The 22,216-nt window shown below is 43.2% G+C and overlaps 1 protein-coding gene across 3 annotated transcripts in view; it reads right to left on the bottom strand.

The window, feature by feature from the left end:
• ADPRHL1 (ADP-ribosylhydrolase like 1) overlaps positions 1 to 22,216 on the bottom strand; it is a 32,885-nt gene extending 10,669 nt beyond the window's left edge. The window contains exons 1-7 of one of the 3 annotated variants that reach the window (XM_061377707.1): positions 21,371 to 22,216; positions 17,643 to 17,807; positions 11,211 to 11,336; positions 8,491 to 8,631; positions 5,217 to 5,344; positions 2,219 to 2,351; positions 1,290 to 1,443 (exon numbers count right to left, since the gene is read on the bottom strand). In XM_061377707.1, the coding sequence (XP_061233691.1) occupies positions 1,290 to 1,443; positions 2,219 to 2,351; positions 5,217 to 5,344; positions 8,491 to 8,631; positions 11,211 to 11,336; positions 17,643 to 17,807; positions 21,371 to 21,584 (1,061 nt within the window). In that variant the 5' untranslated portion in view covers positions 21,585 to 22,216. Of the gene's footprint in view, positions 1 to 553; positions 1,444 to 2,218; positions 2,352 to 5,216; positions 5,345 to 8,490; positions 8,632 to 11,210; positions 11,337 to 17,642; positions 17,808 to 21,370 lie in introns of those variants that run through there. The other 2 variants (XM_061377708.1, XM_061377709.1) reach the window with 2 other exon arrangements.

The following is a 22,216-nucleotide window of genomic DNA, read 5'->3' as shown; positions in this document are numbered from 1 at the left end:
GGAACAAATTTTGTGCTCACTTCTGTGTCATTTCATTGAGGATTCCAGATTTGTGCCTGTGCTTCTGCAGGGGCATCAGAATCTCCTTCATCAGGGTTTACGGATTCCTTTGTCTGCTGTGTGCAACTTTTAACTGAATCATATTTTGTTGGTTTTCTTGAAAAATAAAAAATTTAAAAAAAGAAGGAAAAAAGAGAAAAAGGAAAAGAAAGAAGAAAAGGAAAAGGAAAAATGAAAAAAGGAAAACAAAAAGAGAAGTTGAAGAAAAAAATGGAGAAAGGCAAGGTAAGGCAAGGCAAGGAAAAGGGAAAAAATGAATAAAGGAAATAAAGGGAAAAGTAAAAGAAAGAAAAAGGAAAGAGGAAAGAGAAAAAAGGTAAAGCAGTTGTAACTATTTTCTTCCTGGGGTTTTTGTGGTGTTCCAACTGGTGAAATATATCACAGCCTGACTGCTGACCTATTACAACTGCTAGAAGACCTCAGCCAAAAATTCTGATACTGATACAGCAACACAGAATCTGCTCAATCTAAAAATAAAGAATGATGCTTAGAAAATAGTGTAACATTAATTTATTTACAAATATTTCAGCCAGTTATATTTTAAAATAACTTTTGTTCTGAAGACTGAAGAAGAATAAAAGCGTAATTCAGAAATTTTAGACACACTGGTGCTTTGCTGTTCCTTGGGGGTATTTTTAGTGTTGGCTTTTCCTTTTCTGGAAGCTTCTAATGTAACAATACCTTGCACCACGGTGCTGATACAGGGATCAGTGGTTCATTAAAGCTAATCTGTGAGACATTAGATTTACAAGTATCAAAGACACATTAGATTTGAGAACAAGGAGGAACACAGTGGTGAAAGGATTGTCAAATATACAGAGAATATCCCCATAAGCAGGTACTACCATTAGTTTTGCAGGAAAGCATTAGTTCTGAAAATTAATTTGTATGTGTAAATGCTGGTCACAGCTGTTTAAGAAGTGGTATTATGGCAAATTAGACTGAAATCAGTCAAAAGAGGGTTTATTTCTCTTTTTCCATTTGAGATTATCTCACTGATTTGGACAGTACCCTTTATACTTGGAAATCCCTACATCTGTAAAAAAAGGCCACAAAACTCTAAATATCAAATCAGTCTTGAATAATTCAGCAATCTTCACTCACACACGATCTACATACAGTCTTTCAGACTAAGTCTCAGCTAATTCCTTTGCTATGAACATCAGTCAGTTATCTACAGGGTTTGATATAGTCTTTATAGAAAGAGAAAATGGCAGAAACTGCTTTACTTTTCCTCCATGGATAGTCGGTAAAGATTCTCGCCCAAGAACTCGAGCCTCTCCCTTTGCTCCAGGTCCTGGTACAAGCCTTTGGGGACCTTGCTCAGGCCATAAACCAAGCCATACAGGCAGCCGGCGATAGACCCAGTAGCTGCACTTTCTCCTGCAGGTTTAAGCACAATTGCAATGGTCTCTTAGTGTCACCTTCATGTACACAACCAAAACCCACGCTGCACACAGGAGGAAATATTAAGCTGCTGATGGAGCATGACGAGGGCACGCTGGGTCAGTCCCAAAGGCTTGCACCACCCCAAGCCCTGTCTCTGCCAGTGCAGGTGAGGATGCCCTAAGGAAGAGAGAAATGCACCGATGCAAGCATGTGGTGATGCCTTTGTGGCATGTGCTCCTGGGCTAAGGAGCTTATTTGGTGTGGAGAAAATCCACTCCAATGCAACAGCTCTTGCAAGCAGCTGGCCACTGTCAGGGGAAATGGAGGGAAGAGTAGTTGAAAGGGGTCTCTGCTACACAGCACACATCCTGGACTGGAGAATGTCCCTTCTTCCTCACAGCACAGCAATGCGCTGCACACGCTTTAAAACATCCAGCCATGGTGAGTAGCACTGATGCTGTGTGATGCCCGCAAATTCATGCCTGTGGGGCTCTGCAGCGAGGGGCCGTGGGCTCTCACCACTGTATCAGGGTGAGTGAGCGACACAGAGCTTCTGCAGAGGGCCCATGCCAGGCGGGGAGGGAGCGGGTGAGTCAGGGCTGGGGTCTTTCCCCCCACAGCTAGGCTGGCCCTCTCAAAAGCCCACACTGCTGCCAGCGAGAGTTATCTCTCACAAGGCTGTAGAAGAAATGGTGTGCCCCTAAGTACAAGGGTTTATCTGCTCAGCATGGGGTGAGGGAGAGGGGTGGCCGGCGCAGGGGACCCTCACCTCCGTGGAACATGGAGCGGTTGCAGAGCTCTGTCCAGTCTCCACCGCAGCCCAGCAGGGCGTCATAGGCGATCATGGGGGCATCATGGCCTCTTCTCCCTCCCCGGCCTTCAGAGCTCCATCTCCTGTACGTCTGAGGGAGAGATGGCAGTGTCAGGGTAGGGCACTGGAAATGGGGACATGAGGCACATGGCTGTGCCAAAATGGCTTCTTCCCTGCTGGGTGGGAATAGCTCATCTCACAGGGAAAAGGCACTAGGCAGCTGTGCTGCCTGCACTGCTGCCTATTGCATGGGGTAAGCCAGCACAGCGGCTGCTACAGCCTAGGTGATGCCTGAGGTGCAGGTACAAGCCAAGCACCTCAGCTAATGCACCAAGCATTGTTTAGTGTGAGGTGTCCCTGCCCATGGCAGGGGGTTGGAACTAGATGATCTTAAGGTCCTTTCCAACCCTAACTATTGTTGGCTCTCAACAGGCCAAGAAGTTGGCTTGACTTAAGCAAGCCAAGAATGCCAAAAAGCAGATCAAAAGGGATTCCAAGTTCACGCCCTAGAAATTCCCAATTACTTAAAAATGTAGGGCTTATAAGGACTTAGTTTGTCAGTCCTCTTCCTGCCTCTTGAAAGTATTCTCAACTCCCTTGTTTCAATTAGCCAGGCTTTACGTGGAGGGTGAAAAGCTCTGATTCAGTAATTTCTTGAGGGGATCAATTTCAAACTATTAATTCAAACCACGCTCTCTGACTTTTTGTTGCCAAGCCTTTTCCCTCCTCTTCTATGAGCATTTGTTGAACAAAATGGAAAATAATTGGCAAATATAAGAAACATTTCCTCCCCAGGAGAGGGAAGAAGAGAAATAAACCCCAACCCACTGTAAGGTTTGCAAAAGAAAATCAGATTTTCTCTAGAGAACTCACTGTTTCCTGGCCCAGATTCTCAAATTAACTCAACACTGATACATTTATAGTAAAAAAAACCCAACTTCCCTGTAAAGGAAATGGGCAACTTTATTTCCAGAAATTTAAGTTACATAATGATAATAGCTGCTTGGCTGGCTCTTGGCTTCTGCAGCATGTATGAAGTGTCAAAGGGTTTGCATTTCTACCTGTTCACTTTCATCTCTGCCCTTACATACTTGGTTGTGGGTTATTTACACATATATCAAACAGGCAGAGCTGGATTAAAGCTTCCCTCTGCTACTTCCTTTTTCTTTTTGCAATATAGAGAATTTATATCTTTATGCTGTCCTCTGCCACACGCAAACCTTCCAGCCTCAGTGCTGCAGTTTGGATGTTAGTGGAGCAGTACTGACACACATGTAATACCACCAAAGGCAAGCGGACTAAGCATGGAGTTGCTATTCTGGGCGCACGGGCAGGCAGCTCAAGTGTCGCTCCATTTAGCCCTTCAGATGGCTGATGCTCTGCACACATCTGATGTCATCTCGCCTTGCTGAAGCAGCTTTACACTAGGGATAGCTGTCCTTGGGACCAAGCCTGCTGGACTTAACTGCACCAAGGCAGCATCTCTCAAACTTTTCAGAAGTGCAACCTCCTTTCAAGTCCTGTGCCTCTGTGCAGCCTTGTGATGGGACACCAGCCCAGCTTCCCTGGAATGGGCGGGTGAGGACGGGTAGCTCTGAGCGCATGGATGCGGGTGTCAACATGCAACCCCTCCTGATGAAGGCACTGAGCTGCTGCCAAGTCCTGGAGGTAGTTCACACATTCCATCCTTGCTGTAAACTCCTGCAGACGGTAATTACAACTGCCTCTGACTTACCCTCCAGGAGGTGACCCGCTGCTGGCTAGCACTCCCTTTCCAACCATTTTGTTTCCTTTTCTGGGTCCTTTCACAGGGCTGGGTTAAGCAACTCCATCTTAAGGGAATGAGCACCTCAGAGTCTAACTGACCTGGATGACTTTGGTTTGGTTCCTCCCTTGTTTTGTAGCACACTGTGTCCAGTATGGGAAACTGAGCAGGGTGATGATTTGTTTGCAAAAACAAAGCTGATCCTGTCTGCCTATTCACTATGTATCTAACATGTGAAATTGTGAATGCTCCATCCCTGGCAGTGTTCAAGGCCAGGTTGCACAGAGCCTTGGTTTAGTGTGAGGTGTCCCTGCCCATGGCAGGGGGTTGGAACTAGATGATCTTAAGGTCCTTTCCAACCCTAACTATTCTATGATTCTATGTTCCAAGTGTGTATCACTGAAAAAGGACTTACACTACATTGGCCCATCTTGTATTTAAACATTCAAGAACGGGTAATTTGTCTGTTATCCCCACATCTCTAGTTATCCCTAAATTTAGGATGCATACCTACTCATACAAAATGTGCTTTGCTGTTTAGCATTTCGACGTGTAATTCAGAAAGCTGTTAACACCAGGGAAGATGACACCTTAATTCTCTTGAGTTAAGAAGGTATAACCAGAAGACATAAGCCGAAGAACAGATCATGTATGCTATAAAATACTATCCCATGCAACGTGATGAAACACCATCTCTCAAGACACTTAAAACGAGCCTGGGCACAGCCTGCCTTGGCAGAGGATTGCTTGGGGTGGCTTTCTTCTGTTCAAAGGACCACAACCAAGTCCAGCTCCCAGTACCTGGGGGATTTCTGTGGGACTAGGGCCACAGATCCAACAGGCTTTAATTAGAGCTCCTGGCAGGACATTGCCTTTTTCACGTTCTAATACACATGGCTTATGTTTTGTACCCGCTTTGGTCATCAGCGCATCTGGCCATTAAGTCTGCTGCTCTGCACTTTTTCCTCCCATCGCAGCAACCTCAGGACTGGTGCAGTTGCTTTTTTATGCTAACACATATCTGAGTCAAGGATGGGAGTTGTTTTTTTTCTTTCTTGAAATTTTAGAAAACCAGTAAGGACATCGTGGCAACTCTGACACTGAAAACAGTTAAAAAACCCTGTTGTGTCCCTTTGAAAATGCCTCTCCCATTTCAAAGCCTTCCTGAGTGCTTTTTGAAGTTGCAGTTACCTTTTCTCTCTCCTCTGCATCATAGTTGTCTGGAAAAACAGGTTTATTCTGATTTTCATTGTTGATTTCTCTCTCCTCCAAATAAAACTGCCACTTGGCTTCGAAGTAAAACCAGTGCTCCTGATATTCTGGATGCAAAAGAAATCAGTGATACAGGATTTCATCTCAGCAACATTTTCAGTTCTACTTTAATAAATTTTGAAGAAAATTACAGTATTGAATGACCTGAAAAACTAGGTATTTTGAAGTAATGTACATTAAGCAGTCATACATACTAAATATATGTTTTAATATGGAGTGGAATATCTAACTGGCAACAAAAGATGTGAATGAAGAAAATATTTTCAGAATCTCATGCTATTTTTATGGTATATTAAAATTACATTAAGTTACATCAAGGTGAGCTTTTTAGAGAACTTACTGAGGAACACTCCAAGGAAAAGTTAAGAGTTGACAAAAAGGGAGGTAAACCCCTCAGTTCTATGCCAATTTTTTGTATTCCTTTACTATGATTAAAGAATATCTAAAAGAGCTTACACATGCTAAATACAAATTGTCTCTTAACTCAGTTGCGAGGTGTTAATCACATAAGTTCTTCAGTATTTCTGTTCTGTTTTCACAGGATTTCTGTGTGATCTTTCAGGAAAAAGCAGTTATAAAACCCCAAAATTTCCATTGCATGTATTATAAGTATGAAATATAGTTAAAAAAAGGGTAAATAATACACACCTCTTCTGTCTGTGCCCATAGAAATAAGCCTTTTTTAATAATCATAGGTCTTTCTCCTCTTTCTGTCACTCTTAAAAGAGCATCTCTAATCATGCTTAACATTGTGCATGTAAATAGTATTACTAAATTCAGCTCATTTTCAAGCCAGTGCTCTGGTTCAACCTTTTCATAAAGGCTTTAAAAGGGTGTGTAAGTCACACTGACCTCTTAAGCACATAGACAAACACCCATCTGCAGAAATGAGGCCTGAGTGAAACCCTGCCTGGGAAGCTAATGGGGGTAAGGAATTAGGAATCAGTGAGGTGGACTAGACAGCTAGGTAAGCCAAGGCAAACAAGTAATTCGGTATGGGACTATCAGTGTACAGTTTAAAATGAAACTGAGCATTGCTACTTTTTCCCTGGCTCTGTCCTGCTTATCGATCAGTTATGTGCTGCAAGTGGCTGAGGGGCATGCACACAGCCAGACTGTTTCTCTGAAGGACGTAATCTGGTTTTGCTTCTTTTCCTGAAATGCCATGTGGGTGATCCTCTTCAGCAATTAAGATCTTTAAAGAGGTTTAACTCCATGTAAAAAAATCCAGGCTGCCTTCTGGGACCTGATACTTTCACAGCATTGCCAGTTCCCAGCCCCAGACAAGGATGAGCCTTCAAGCACATTCCTGATAGTGCCTGGGAATGCCTTTCTCTGAGCTCATGGTCTGATTTGCCCTGATTGCAATGAAGCCGTTCACTAGAACAGTGAAAACGGTGGGATGTTTAGAAAAACAGTGAACGCATGTTCACAGCTATCAGGCCAAGGGAAACATCTTGAAGAAAAAAGAAGTTACACAAAGAAAAGATTGGTTGATGTAAACAACTGGTTGACATAAAATACTGACACCCACTCCAGCAGCTGGTTACAAGACTGCTTTCAGAAATACAGGTGACCTATCAGGTTCCTTTCTTTGTGGGGTTTGGGTTTTTTTTATTATTTCCCCCATGACCATAAATGATAAATACCTCAAAAAATAATGCCTTCTATGTAGCACCTCAGCAAGCAAGGATGTCGGATAATTCCAATGCACAGCCTCAGAAACAGAAGGATCAAGAGATTGCAGGAGAATTTTCTTGCACAGATGACCTGTAGCATAGTCAGAAATTCCATGCCACCATCCTTAGTAAAGCTCTACCCCATCCCTTGAGCACAACCTGAGACAACAGTCACATTTATGTCTATGGGACTATCTGGCAAGTAATTGCAACTGAATATCAGAGAGGGGTGTTGAGTCAAGCTGTCTGCAACCGAACACTGTGTGTTTGTTATTCACTGGGCATAATGCAGCCAAAAAAGAGTTTTCTAAAACTGGAGGATACTGGCAGGATTTCTTTTCAGGATTTCTTCACCAGCCAAGAGCTGAACTTTAGTGCAGGAGGCTTTTCCCACTTCCAAAATAGGACAAAACTCAACAATACTGGCAAGAGCCGGAGAGCGTGCCTCGGGAGCCCAGGACGCATACCTCCGTGCCGAGGGGTCCTGCCCGGGTGGAGTGACAGGGACCTGCTGCAAAGCCACTCAGAGAGGAGCTCGCTTACACTAATCCTGCACCTGCTCCTCATAGGTCTCGGCTAAAATAGTCCTGGTGCACGATGAGGCGTAGAGGAAAACGTGGGGTCTTTCAGAAAGGCTCCCTGGTGCGCCTTCCAGATTTTAAAGTGGCAGCTTTCCTTCCCAGGTAAACCTCCATTTCTGAGTGCTTGTGAGCAGATTTCCATTGAATTCAGTCTTTCTCAACAGCCATCCTTTAACACAAAAACCTCTTTCCTCCATGTTTTAATGTGATGATACTTGTCTGTTCACGCAGGTTTCACCGTTACAAACACATCACTCCCTGGCAAGAGGAGACTAAAATACCTTTGTCCTGAAGATCACATATATTAGTAACATAGCAATATCAAGTTCAGTAGTTGTGCTACACGCAGTTGTTTTAAGTCAAGGGTAAAACAGGTTGAATCTTAAATATTTGTTCAGAAAAGCAACAAGTCAAATCTGAATTTGTGGTCAAAAGTTAACAGTTGGTCAGGGGGAATCTGCAGGGGAACTTTTCCTAGGAAAATGAGAAATGTCAGCGGGATTTCTTATGGAAAATATTGGACTGTACTAATTGATGGGAGCTGAATAATTTATATCTCAGCAGTCAGTTTGCCTAATAACTCACTAAATATGATTTCCTCCCTCCCCTTGTACAGCAACCTTTGAAGACTTCCTAAAAATAAAACTGTGCATCATCATTGCTATTTCTCTTTGTATTTTTGCCACCGATATACCAGGCAATTAACAGACAGGAGAAGAAGAGGCATCACCTGTGAAGAGCTTACAGTCTGAGCAGAGAAAGCAGCAAAATGGAGAGACTGGGAAGTGATGTTTCTTCAGTGTCTTTCTAGCTGAAAGTCTTTAAGAAAATAGCTCTTTTTAAGAAAGAAAATAGCTCTTTCTTTTCTGCTCTTTCCTTTCTGCTGTGATGAAAGTCTTTAAGAATATAGCTCTTTAGATTCAGACACGTTACCTGCCATATGGCGAATGGTCTTCTTGCAGTATTCCTCAGCCATCGGCACAACCTTCATCATCTCTCTTCCCCACTGCACAAGGGGTTTCCCCTGTATAGCATATGCCACAAAGAGAGCTGTGCACAGGGACCCTAGAAAGCCTAGAATTCATAGATAACAACGATTACCAATGTGTGGTATGGGCCTGTACCATCCCTGTCACATCCCCCATAAATTATTACTGGAATGCCTCATGGTTGTTGGGTAGATTAACGAATATACATAACCTACCTCTGCTCATGGCATGTTGAGGTTCTTAGCTAATGTGTGGTGTCTGTTGGTCTACAACTTACTTTACATAAGAGGGCGCTTCTGTTCTCAGTGGTGTAACGTGACAGAAATCGAGGTAAGGGTCAAAAATAAATATGATCCACTAATGTGATACTGAAAATCTTCTAATTGAAGTCATGTGAAATACATGACTTGTGTAAAGTGGTTCAGTTACAAGCTATATCAGCTTGCTTGCAGATTCATCCATCACAAGGGATGTGGTTGTTAGACCTAACAACTGTTTGTGGTGCATTTTATCCTAAGGGGACAAGTCCATGTCTTACTTGGACAATGGCTTTTTTCCCATGTCTCCTTAGAGGAGAGAAGCAATTATCCAACTAAGACATGCTGTCTGCCTGCCTAGTTAGGTCAAAGTCTTCCACTTTGGACACAAATATACTTAAGATGAACTTTCTGTTGATGGGCACTCAACCCCTCCATGACATCAAACACGGAGGGCCTCGTTTTCAGTATTTGGTTGTGCTCTTGGCATTCTCTCAAAGACAACAAAACCAATCCATGGAAAAGAAGGTTAAGAAAACAACTCAGTCATTTAAAGAAGCCCTGGGTGAGTGAAGTATTGATGCATGTGCTTCTTGCTGTGCAGGAGTCCAAAAGCATTCACTTGTGCTTAGAGGTAAACACTAGCTTCACGTATTTTGCTGAAGATAAAACTCAATTGTTTTAGGAGGTTACACATCCAGATGAGACAATTACTAATCTTTTCTGCTGTAATGCCTGCAATACTGAATCAAACCCAAGGTACATCTAACCCAGAAAGCATCTTTCATAAAGAATAAAAACCCAGGTTAAGCAAGCTCAAAGGGTCTCACTCAAACAGACAGCATGTACCCCAACTGCCATAAAGATCCTTGAGTGACACATTAAGTGTGAGGATGGCAGCGGAGGGTTTAGAGGGTGATGCAAAGGGCTAGCAGGAGGCAGTGGGACAAGCCAGTGCAGAGGGTGATAGAGATTGGGGTGTGCCCATAAGTTTTTTGGGGGACTGGCTGTCTCCTCCTGCCCACTCCCCAGGTAGCTCCCTTCCCCTGCTGTTCTTGCTCTGCTCCCCCTATTCGCTGCAGCCCTCACACCAGGTAAGAAAGCAAGATCCAGCTGAAGTCTCTTGCTCTGCAAATAATGCTAGTGTGGAGTGAACCTCACTGGTTTGGCTTCTCCACTCCCCAGAACTGCTAGCCTAGCTTATGGGCAACTTTAATTACACAGCTTGATTGTTTTTAGCAGTGACAGCCTTCCTCATCCACTTGCCTGATCCTCTTTGAAGCAAGATGTATCTGTGGGCTTCACAGCTGCCAGTAGCATCAAGGTCTGTGGCTTAACTATACACAACACTGGGAAATATTCCTTTTGTCTGTTTGCTTCAGTCCTGACTGACATGTCAGCTGAGTTTTGTCTTCAAGTCTTTGAGTTATGAGAGTCACAACTGGCCTTTCTCTGGCACCCTTCAGTTCATGGTAGTGAAGTCCATGGTGGGCCTTCCACCCTGCTCCTTTCTGACTCCCTGATGTGCCACTTGTCTCTTCTCCCAGCTGAAAACTCCTTCTGGATGTAATTTCTCCTTATATGGAAGGTGTTTGACAACTTGGGTGCTCCTTGATGCCATTTTCTGGCTCTAGTAAGTCCTTACTGAGGGGGAGACCCGGGCTGCAATCAACTTACTGCTGCTAATGCAACATGGGACTTATTGGCTTAATGATACTTTCTGCTTCTCTTTAAGCTCATTTCATCTAATTTTATGTCATCCTGATGGTTTTTCTGACTGTTCACAGCACTGTGTTGAACGTGTCACCATTCATTATGCTTTTATTTATTGCTGTTTAAAACAGATAGAATGAATACATGCTTTTGTAGCATAAAATTATGTAAATGGCAGACCTGAATATTCAGAACAACATTAAATCTATTCATTTGTGTTTTGTTTAGAGAATATTTCAGATTGTGTTTTGAAATACATGGAGTTAAATTTTCTGGGGGTTTTCTACCTTTACCTACGGTGACTGGATAAGACAAAACCTATCAAGAGAAAAATGTTGTTATCCTTTGAACCATAAACTTGCATGATAACAGTGAGTCATCTAGAAACGTGAGTTCTAAATTTAGATCAGGGCAAGCGATATGAGTATGGTTTGGATAAGACAGGTTGTCTTTCGTTGTTGGGATTTTAGGAGGGAAAACTCCAACACTTGAAGTTGTTCTCTGCATAACATACAAATATATAAGCTGATAGAAGTAATATATACATTTATATATTATCCAAAATTCAAATGGAGGCCTTGAAGTCTGCAAAGCAGAAGGGGCTTAACCAGGTGAAATCACAGGAGCCATGGTAGTCCCTGCAGAAGCAACAAGCAGCCTTAGGGGCTTCAGCTGGTAAATCAGTGGATCATACCTGTAGGATGGTTATGAGTCATTCGTCCGCATTCAATGCTCACTTCAATAAGGGACTCCAACTTTTCCGGCTTCCAGTACCGCATCCCTAAACACATGGCTTTTGTGGATGCTCCAAATCCAGAACCTAAAATAAAAAGATAATGCCAAGCATTTAAAAGGAGACTAATGATACACAAATATGCGGTAGAATGTGAAACAAGCACATTTTATTTATTCAAGTCATGTGTGGGAACTCCTCATGCATGGGAAATGAGTTTAAAGTTTTGAAAGTTTTTGCAAGGAATTTTGCTTCTACACAGTCATTGTGGTTTTACAGGGATATTCCAATATACTCAGGTGCTACGAAGGGCATAGTGGGTTCAGAAAGCAGTGTGTTCTCTTGTCCACAGCGCTTGCTTGATTCAAACTCTCATGCCATCTTTACTCTTTCTTGGCTGACACTGCTTCTTTTGCTTTCTCCAGATGCCAGCACTAGAAACAGAAGTTTGAGAAACAAATACACTTTTACGACGCCCTTATTTTAGTAGTCTTCATGCTGAAAGCACACAATTAAAACTCCTTGTATGATTATCACAGCTGATCTTACAATTTTAATTCATGTTTCATCCTAGAGAACCCCACAGCTAGTTCACAAAATTGTTTCTGCTAAGTACAAAAATAGTGTGTCCAAAACTAAAAGAAATTAAAAGCTATGGAGCCAACTCTTCCAAAGTCAGGCAATGTCAGAACGGAAGTTTTCCGTGCAAACTGAATTTAGTGTACGCACTTGTTAGGCTATAGCCTGCACTTACTAAGCTTGGTCTTCAGAATTTCTGCCTTGTGCAGCACAGAGTTTATTTATTGAATAGCTAATTCAGATTTTCTTTTAATCCTCAGCATTCAGTGCATGATCTCAGGTGTTGAACTTTCAAATATTTAATTGACTAGAGAGTTAAATTTGCTAATGAGTTTCTTTGCAGTACTTATCACAGTAGTATCAGGATCCCACAGAAGTTTTAATGAGCTTATCTTCACAAGGCACCAGTGAAGTGATTATCTCCTCTTTGCAGCTACCAAGCCAATACCCAAAAAAGCATTAACTCGTTGCAGGCCCCCACCCTGAGATGGATAGAGTACGATTTTTCGAAGTACTTGGCATTTTTCAGAGCTGTCTTTGCTCAATCACACTTCCCAGTGACCTTGGATATAGCTGAGACCAATCAGCATTTCTCTACTTGGTCCCTGGAAGATAAGGGGCATATTTATGCCTCCTAATTTTAGCCTGGGTGGAACCTGTGTTAGGAGCACAGTCTTTCCCAGATAGGCAACATGGAGAAAGGCTGTATTTCCATTTGCCAGTATGATGGCATAGTGGGAACAATTTACGGGCCAGAGTGAATTGAAGCAGCAGATACCAAGGAGCCAGGGTCAGGGCTTTTAGTCACCTATCTTGAGAAGACACCTTAGCTGCTCTCCTGGGCTATACCTGCTATGGGTGCACAGCACCAGGGGCTCTCTTGGAGCACTGCTTGCTGTTGAGTGTCATCCCAAGTGGCTCCAGCTCAGATGTCCTAAGATCATGAATGTGATCAAAGTATTTTAGTGGTGGTGTCAGGAAGCATTACTTCAAGCCAAAATAAAGCCTGAACCAAACTAATATAAGCCACCCATTGACATCTCCAGGTGCAATACAGACCAACTAGGACCAGAACTTCTCTCTTGAGGGAAGAGCTCTTCTCTGTGGAAAGCAGCTGTCCTGAGTGAGCACCATGGGTGGATGACCCAGTTAGGTTAGCTGAAGACATTTCTTCCCTTCCTCTTCAGAGTCTAATGTGCAAATTTTGTGTCCAATAACTCCTCCAAAAGGCCAGACACCTGATAAATGTGCCATGAAAGGATCTGCAAAATGCCATTTTATTCCCTGCAAGCCTAGAGCTTGCATTCTCGTCCCTCACTAGCCTTCCTGATAACAGTGAAAAGGGCCATCTCCAGAACACTTTTGACCACTGCTCCTGAAGAAAAGGCTGTACTTTTGTCCAGCAAGTCATGTGTTTGCTCGCGTAGCTCACATATGCTGCAGCTGTAGCACCTGATTATAAGGAGTCAGGAACAGATCAAACTGTCTGCTTATCCCAGAGATCACACAGAAATCACAAGGAAGAGCTAGGAAAGAAACCCAGTCTTCCAGAACACCAGTCAGCTTAACTAGGAGAACATATCTTTCCCTGCTTGCAAGACCAGTCTTCATTAAACCATCTGCTGCCACAGAGCACCGGATGAGAGTCTTCTTCACTATGCAGTCCTGGTTTCTCCAAAGGACATATTCCATGCTGGTTATCCACGAGGAAAAGGTGTGGTGCTATACAGAGCTGCTAATTAAATAACATCTCTCAGTATATCTGAAGTGGGTGATGCACTACAGTAATCTGACTGCTGGTCTGAAGGAGCTTGCATTTACAAATTCATTGTGTTTCCTCAGTGTAGGAAGTCATATTAGAACCCTCTGCAGACAAGCAAACTCAGTAATGAAAACTACCATCACATGCAGTAACATTAAGCCTAGACAGGGCTTCAGGTGAGTAGCAGCTGTTAGCTCCCATGTCTCAGTATCTACCATTTACATCGATGAAGTAAGGGGCAGTGAGACTAGTCCAAGCAAGAGGTGAGATGTGTGTAAGAACATAAGGATTGTCCTCCACAGTCAGAGCAAAGGTTAGCCTGACAATTTGCCTCCCTGATCCAGGAGGCAGCAGGCTGTTGGTATTTCTGCTCAATAACCCTTGAAGGATTTCCCTTGGGTGAGTTTGTCCAGCCCTTTTTTGAACTCTTGAACTGTAACATCTGCAAATTGGCATTGGAAAATGGTTGTGCAGCTTAATCTGATGTTGTGTGGAGAAGTCCTTCCTTTTGCTTGCTTTAAACTCATGACTTGCCAGTTTCATTTGAAGTCTCTAATTCTTGTGCTGGAGGAGACAGTGGGCTTTCCCTGTTCCTACTCATGTTGCCCACGCTATCTATCACTTTACAGGTCTGTATCGTACTGTCTCAGACATCATAGCCTATGGAAGCAGTTTTTTACTGATCTAACCATACTTCCTCGTATCCTTTCCAGTTTTCTTACATACTTTTGGAGGGAGGGACCAGATTATATACAGTAATCAAGAAGAGCAGCTATGGATTTATACAGTGGTGTAAACATATTTTGTGTTTTGCTGTGTGTTCCTTTCCCAGTCACTTCTAAGCGTCTATTTACCTTCTGGCTCTTACTGAGCACTAAAGCAACGTTCTTGTGTAACTACTATAGCTCCATGATCCTTTTGTCCCTTCCCTGAATAGTAACTGAAGCAGCAACTGCAACTATGTATATAAAATTAGGTCCCCTCCTTCCCTTATGGCTTTTCATTCATCTACTTTGCATTTGGTTCTGCTAGTCCCACACAGTTATTCCTCACTATGAGCATCTTCCACAGATCTGCATCGCATGAACTTTGACTTTGCCAACCCACTATGCTCTTGCATTTCTGGATAGTTTGTGGACACGTTGAATACAGAGCTCCAGCACAGGTTCCTCCTTCTCTATGGGGGAGGCAGACTGCAATCTCCAGCTCTTCATTTTCTGTCTTTTATCCGGTTGTCTATCCTCAGGAGAACCTTTTCACCATCCTGTACCAACTTAGTGCCTCATCACTTAGTGCCTTTGGTGAGGGACCTTGTTGAGAGTCTTTTGGAAATCCTAACAAACCATCTTCACAATGTCTCCTTTTCCCTCCTGTTTATTTGCTACTTCATAAGCTTTCTAATAGGATTCTGAGGTGTGACTTCTTGTCACAAAAGCTGTGTTGACATTTTCTAATTACATATTTTTCATCCATGCACTAGATTAATCTCTTTTAGTCTGTAACACATCAGTGTGCTTTTCTTCACTCTACATCTGTGGAATAACAAACAGAATCATATAGAATAGTTTGGTTTGGAAGAGACCTTCAAAGCTCATCTATTCAACCCTCCTGCAAAGAGCAGGGACATCTTCAACTCAGATCAGGTTGCCAAAAATCTGATGGCTTCTAAGCCCTGAAAAGGGTGTCTTTTCTGACTACAGACCTTTCTGCATGAGAACTTACAGCCTTGTACCTTTATGTCCTGTCTGCGGCTTACCCTTCTCTTCATTTTTGTTCCTCAGCCTTCTGTGTTTAGCCCACACTTTTTCCCCATGGTTCTCTACCAATGCCACCAGCAAAAAGGCACCATTCTCACGTGCTACTAGGAAGCACAGCAGCTGCTCCAGTAGCTGCAAATAAAGACCTGCTTAGATGCTGCAGCCTCAGCCTGCACACAGTTCAGGGTAGACCCATCCTGCCATCTGACTGGCCTTTCATGATGGCTCTGAAGGCACATCTGTAGCTCAAGGGGTACCATCTCACCCAGATTTCAGTTCCAGCTCTCACACATCAGCAATTCTCTTCTGAACAATTTGAGGCTTTGGCAATGAAACAAAATATTTTTACCATGTCTCAGAAATGGCATTCATCTGCATCGAAACTTTAAACAAATGCTGACAGAAAACCTGACAAACAGTAGTGAAAATTTTACACTTGAACTTATCAACATCATAAATTAGAAACAAGCTGTTAAGATGGAAGGTGTTAGACGCCTTGGGCAGGTCTTCTGGCAGCTGCAGGAATCTTACCAGGCTTTAACATAATTCCGGATAGCTCTGCAATGAGTGTGGCAATGAGCACAACATGAGATGGCAGAGACACACAGGACAGTTTGACTTGAGAACTCAGTGTGCTGACTACACCCACAAGGATTTGAGCAGAGGAGCATCATATAAGCAATTCAAAATTACCTAAGGGAAGATTTCACTAGTCCATGAATGCTGGCATATGAATTCTTGCTAGAAATTAGATAAGAGAGAATGACCACAGGAAAACAGCATTTTGGTTCCAGCCCATCCAAATACCATCTGACTGCCAGGCATTCAATGCCCATGGAATGTTTTTGCTTTGAGAAGAAATTTATGAAAATTCAATTAAAAAGCTAATTATGTCCATAGCAGTGTCAGGTGCCACAGGAGGTTGAACATCCCCACCTCAGGTCACTGGTTCTTTTGCTCTCATGGTGGAAAAAAGGCTTCTTGAGATGTTCAGGATGCTCTTTGTCAGACCGGAGGGAAAAGGTGGGCTTTAGATGCCGGGTCTCAAGTCAGGAATTCATTTTAGATCCTTCTACACCAGAGTGTCCCAGAAACAAATAGGTTATCACAAAAAGCTGGGGAGGAGGAAGGCTAAAAGAAGAGACGTAGCTCTCACAAAGCAACGGGCCACAGAACAGCCATTCTCCACTGCTGGAGGTGTCAAAAGCTGCCTAGGACCAGCAGCAGCTCCCACAGTTATTTGACAAGGTGTTACTTGCTGTCAATCAGAAGACATGTTGACTGCTGAAGGAGCACTTTCTCAGATCTACCTGGCTAATAGCAGGGTGGGCAGAACACATGGGGAGGGGATCCTTTTCTCTCCCAAGAGCTGCTGTGAAAAGTGGGAGGCTGAGTGAGGGATGCTTTTTGTGCCCAAGACAACTGACTGTAGAGACCCAGAAATAGCCATGGCATTGTGCCACAAGGTCTTTGCCACGATGTTTCATCAATATGCAATGTTGTTGAATGGTGCCAATATATACTGTGGTGGTAGAGTGACACACCAACACAGCACGTCTATGTGACACTGCCATCATCTTGTGGCTGTCTAGGTCTACCTCCTCTGATGATGCAGTGTCTCCACAGGCTTTCAAGATTAATGGTACTGTATGGGTATATGCATATGCATGTGCACATAGATGCATGCATGTTATTTAACTTGTAGTAGAAATGCAATTCATCATAAAATGAAATTGTCGTAAAGAGAAAGAATGAGAGGGTCAGAGTTAGGGAAACAGGGTTAGGATTTAATATTAGGGATGTCCTGGGTTTAGCAGTAGCAGCCATTAAGTAGAACAGTTATTATAGTGGGACATCCACTTGGAGAAAAGTCTCTGTTTTCTCTCCAGTGAATGAATTGATACTTAGAACAGTTTTCAGCTTTGGCTTTTTGTTTCAGATCTGCCATCACTAAAAAGATGCAAGATTACAAATGTTTAAACAAAAACTGGCAGAAAATATTTCTTAAAATAACCATTAAACTGAAGGTCAAAGGTCTGGGCCCCAAGAAACAAAGCCAAAACCAGTCTCTTTAAATAGATGTTATAGTGGGAAGGGTACATTTATGAGAGGACATAGTGCCCTACAGAAGGAGTTCCTGGCAGATCTCTTGCCATCCTTAGGCAAGCACGGAAACATTTCAGAGGTAGTGGCCTTCGATATAAGGGGGGAAAAGGAAACAATTTCCATACAGCCACAAATGCTGAAAGCATCCATTATTCAAGCCATGATCTATAAATGGAAATGATACCATACCCTTTTCATTGAACGGTGTGTGCCAAGCAAGGAGGTGGTTGTCTGGTTTTAATTCCCTGCAGCCTTCAATGGTAGCAGGGTCTGGCCGCCTCCCCGAGAGGTTATCGATAGCATCCAAGTAGCGTTTTACCAGCTCCCGGTACAGGTCTTCTAAACTCCGGTAGTCTGCTCAGAGATAGGAAGAGAAGGTTGCTACTTGAAGGCAGAAATGCAAGAGAGCACAGAAAGCCAGCAAGTTCATTATGCATTTAAGAAACGTTCCTGTTTCTACTTCCAATACACTGAACTATGTTTCTGGTGCCACTGTCAACACGTGTTTACACACCTCGAAACTGGGCTGGAGGGAGAACAATCTTGTCTCCCTGTTCTCATCTTTTCCTGCATTCTTTTCCACTTTTAATTCCTTTAATTGGAAAGATGAAGGCATTCTGTTTGTCAGCAGTAGGTGCTCGAGGCTTTATTTAGGCTCCATGGTATGAAGTATTTGCAGAGGTGTTTAAGGTGAGTGCGTGGCTGCTGTGGGGAGAGGGTGTGCACAAGAAGCCAGCTGTGCCTGGCTCAGGTGGTGCCTTTGCCGATATTTACAGATGTGAATCCAGCTTAAACACGGAAGCCTATTTCTGTCCTAAACTATCACTGGTTTTATTAAGAGGCATGGGATCAAACACAAGAGCAAATCAGTGACCTTATTTTTTAACCTGCATTTATTTTGCCTAAAATTTGTAGGTCTTCCATGCAGGCATCCCAATATTTTGTGCCAGTAGCCAGAAGGGTGAGCTTTCATAAAAATGAATGTAAAGATCAGTAAGGGTAGAGAATCCCTACAGTCTGTAGTATTTCCAGCAGATAAATTTCTTTCTGGAATAAGTTTACTAAAAATGTCTGTTTACTGCTTATTTTTACCAAGGCTTACAGGCTTGCCTAAGGAGGAGCCTTCCTCCTGTTAAACACGCAGGGGGAAGTCTCTTCAGTATTGCTGCTTCTCTCAGCTGCTCTTGCATGTTGTTGGACTTGAAGAGCCCTGCCCCTGGCTCTTGCTTCCACTGGCATCTATTACAGTTGTGCAATCAGTGGGAACTGAGGAGGCCATTGGGATTTGTCCATTTATCCGTCTGTACATCATTCTGCGTACTTAGAGAAACTCCATTTAACACTTGGTTTGACGCACAGATTGAATGACACAGCAGGGGAAGTTCTTCTAAAAATACCTTAATTTTGTTAAAGATAGTGATTTCTTGAAATCCACAGAAGAGGCTTAATTTAAGAGAAAATTTGGAGCCCTGCAAGCCAGAGCCACACTAAAGTAATAGCTATTCAGACAGGCAAATAAAGATGCAGGGTAAAACCAAGATTCCTTTCCTTTCACATAAAAAATAACGTGTCAGTTACGCTGGCCACCCCACATGCAATCCTAAAGGAACAAGATACTTTCAAGCTGCCGACTCTCTCCACATTTAGGAATTGGGTGTCTGTTTATCCGGATGTGAGCCAGGAGCAGGATTTATGGCTCAGCAGCTTCTGCAGAAGAGCCAGAGCCAGAGTTCCTGTGGTCCAGCACCTTCAGGCTGCCCGAGCCGACCGCAGTTCCTGCACCTGGATCCAGGGTGTTCTCTCAGCCATGAAGTCAATAGGACAGGTTCTTTCTTTAGAAAAGGACCCTTATTTTTGTTACCCATGATTCAGGTTTTTCTTGTTGGAGGAATAGTTCCCCTGGGTTTTATGATGCTGTTCTCATTCCTCTCTTACGGGACAGATTCCTGCTGGAAGCAGACATGGCGTTTATCTGTCATTATACGGTAAATTTTTCAGTGTGTGCACATGGTGCATTTGGGGAGCACCAGCTCAGTCTGCAGCAGTGCCCACAGCCCCCACTGCTTCTGGCCACGGCCTTCCTGGGATGTTCTCCCTGCAAGTAGCAAAGCGCCGACCAAAATCACCTCCCCAGGTGAGAACTGCTTTCATCCTTAACACAAACCTCTGCATCATGCTTAGCTGCTGGTAGTGTCCCAGACAGCTGATATATACTTTAAAATCTCAGTCTCCAGAGCAGAGAGGGCTCCCCGCTGCATGAGGAAGGCAGGGCCCCTCACAGACCTTCTTTGGCTTCACCTCTGTTGACCTGGGTGATTTGGCATGCAGGCTGTGCCATAAGCAAACCCCATGGCTTTTTTGTGTTCCCCTTGCCAGGAGAAGACAGGGCTGCAGGCAGGAGTAGTTCTGCTTCCCCTATGGGAAGCTTAGAGGAAGACTCACTTTTCCCTGTCCACCAATGTTACTATGAAATGGAAGATTTCTTATTAAAATCCCCCACTCCAGCTTACAGCTTTCTCACCAGCCCATAAAAGCACCTTTCTAAAAAGCTTGTTTGATCAGGCCAAAGAAATGGGAGTGTAGAATAAACACAGCTGATGGAAATTATAGCTGAGACTTTTTCTTTAGAGACACAGTACTCCTGCTATATTTAAGGAGTGAGATTTATTGTTTCACTGTCAGTCTAACTGCTTGATTACCCAGAAGTTATGGTTTTAGAAAGTTCAATAAGCAAGAAAAATATGATACGTATTTAATCATAGCCTATATTCAGAAATATGTTAGTCATCTTTTTCCTTGATAGGCTGACATCTTGCCCTTATCTTTAGAGTATTAGCTACCCCTTAAACCATTGGCTAGCTAATAGCCAAGTATGAAGTGTCCAACACACTCTTCAACTGATCTCTGTGTGCTAAATTTAGAGCTGATTGGAAGCAGGCAGATAAAGGGGTGAAACAGAAGCACAAGGGAAATTTCATTGACGTGAAGGATACTTAGCTGCATTGTGAGCTTCTGCTTCTGTTAGTTACCCGGGGTTACGTGTTTTAGGAAAAATCAGGAATATCTTTACAGATATCAAAAAATGGATTAATTCTGAAGAGGCAAAATACTGCTGAATGGTCACTGTCTTCTGGGGTACTTTTGACGATGATCTTAGTCTCAGAAAGCTCTAGTTGGATGGGTTAAATTGTCAATACAAATATTGTCATATCTTACAAAAGACTATTACTACCTTAAGAAAAACAACTGCTCTCTCTCAAACTCTTGCGATTTTAGAAGACATACAGTAATAACTTCCACTATTCAAACTTTATTATAAACATAACATGTTAGAATATTTCTTTTTACTAAAGACACAGAAGTCTCCTTATAAAGCAGTTTGTTCCTTTTCTGGCCTTGCAGGGCAACCCTTCACCCAAGGGGCAGCAAAAAGGAGACAGCACTAGTGATTTCAGCCTGAAAGAGGTATTAAAGGACTCTACTCCAGCCTGGAGTTCTGGACACAAACATGCGAAAATTCACTCAGAAGAGCTCTTATCTTTTACAGAAGAATCTCTAGTGGTTATATTATTCCCCGATGTATTCCAGCATACAGATAACCTACTTAGCAATTATTTTTGTTATGTTGGACATGTGATACTTCAGTCTTTGAGCTTCAACCAACTGTATAAACTTAGGAAAAATATAAGGAGAACTCCTTCACACTCAAGAAATCAAAACTCTCCAGTTTGGGTGGTAGTCATGGATTACGCTCATACAGGAGAGAAGCTAATGTACATTATCATTCACATAAGCAGCATTTCTGACACACTTTCTCATGACTTCCCCAGCACTCAGGCTTAGAATAACTAACAAAAGCAGCAGCTAGAGAGTTTTGCTCCTTTCCAGACTGCATCTGTTAGTCCTGTCGTACCTACCTGTGATGACAGCCTCTGCTGTAGCCATGTGCATGAACGTGTTGTCACTTACTGGCCACTTGTCAGGAGAGAGCACCAGGTTCTCAAGCCCTCCAATTTCCTTCAGCTCCTGCTGGATTTTTGCACCTAAAGCATTGTTTTGTCGGGAGAAATTGCGGTAACCGAGAGCATCCCCAACCCCTGCCAGCACAAGCGCAGCCTTAAATTTATCCATCCCGAGACACTTTCCGCTTTCCTTTTGTCTGAGACAGCCACCGAATCTCAATCTTCCTTTGTTCCTTTGCCTTCAGCTCAGCTCCCCCAACACTTTATATCAGCCATTGTGTCACACCAGGAGCGCGCTCTATAAGGCAAGGATTTCCTTTTCTGGCTCTGCAGATGCCATCTCTTGTCCAGGACCCGACGGAGAGGAAATATTTCATAACCCAGGGATTTTTCAGGGGCTTTGTTCAATGCAACCACAAGAGCGGACCTGCAAAGCGAAGCACAAAATTGTTTCTGCACCCCAGTGTAAAGCAAGCTAGGAAGTCCTTAGCCCTACCCAGCATAAGTAACTCTACACCCAGAAAAGCAGATGCCTCCACAGGGGTGTTCATTTATTTAATAACTTGTAAGTTAATATTTCCCTTCCCTTTTCTGATATGCTGGAGTCAGGCTCCCTTTCAGGGACCAGTCAGAAGGAAAACCTGTGGCAAACAGGGGTTCCCAAACTGTAAACACTCGAATGAGGGGTCAGGCTGGAAGAAATCTAGTCAAACGCAGACAGCCTCTCCCATTTTTAATTGTGCCTTATGGCGATACCCTGTGAGCAGCTCTCTTACTCTGTTCCACCTAGGATGTTTTGCT

This window comes from Neopsephotus bourkii, unplaced genomic scaffold (assembly GCF_033783945.1).
Source record: "Neopsephotus bourkii isolate Nb327-2 ecotype Australia unplaced genomic scaffold, CSIRO-AGI_Nbou_v1 NB_1760, whole genome shotgun sequence".
Lineage (NCBI taxonomy): Eukaryota > Metazoa > Chordata > Aves > Psittaciformes > Psittacidae > Neopsephotus > Neopsephotus bourkii.
This window is presented reverse-complemented; position numbering and strand designations above follow the sequence as displayed.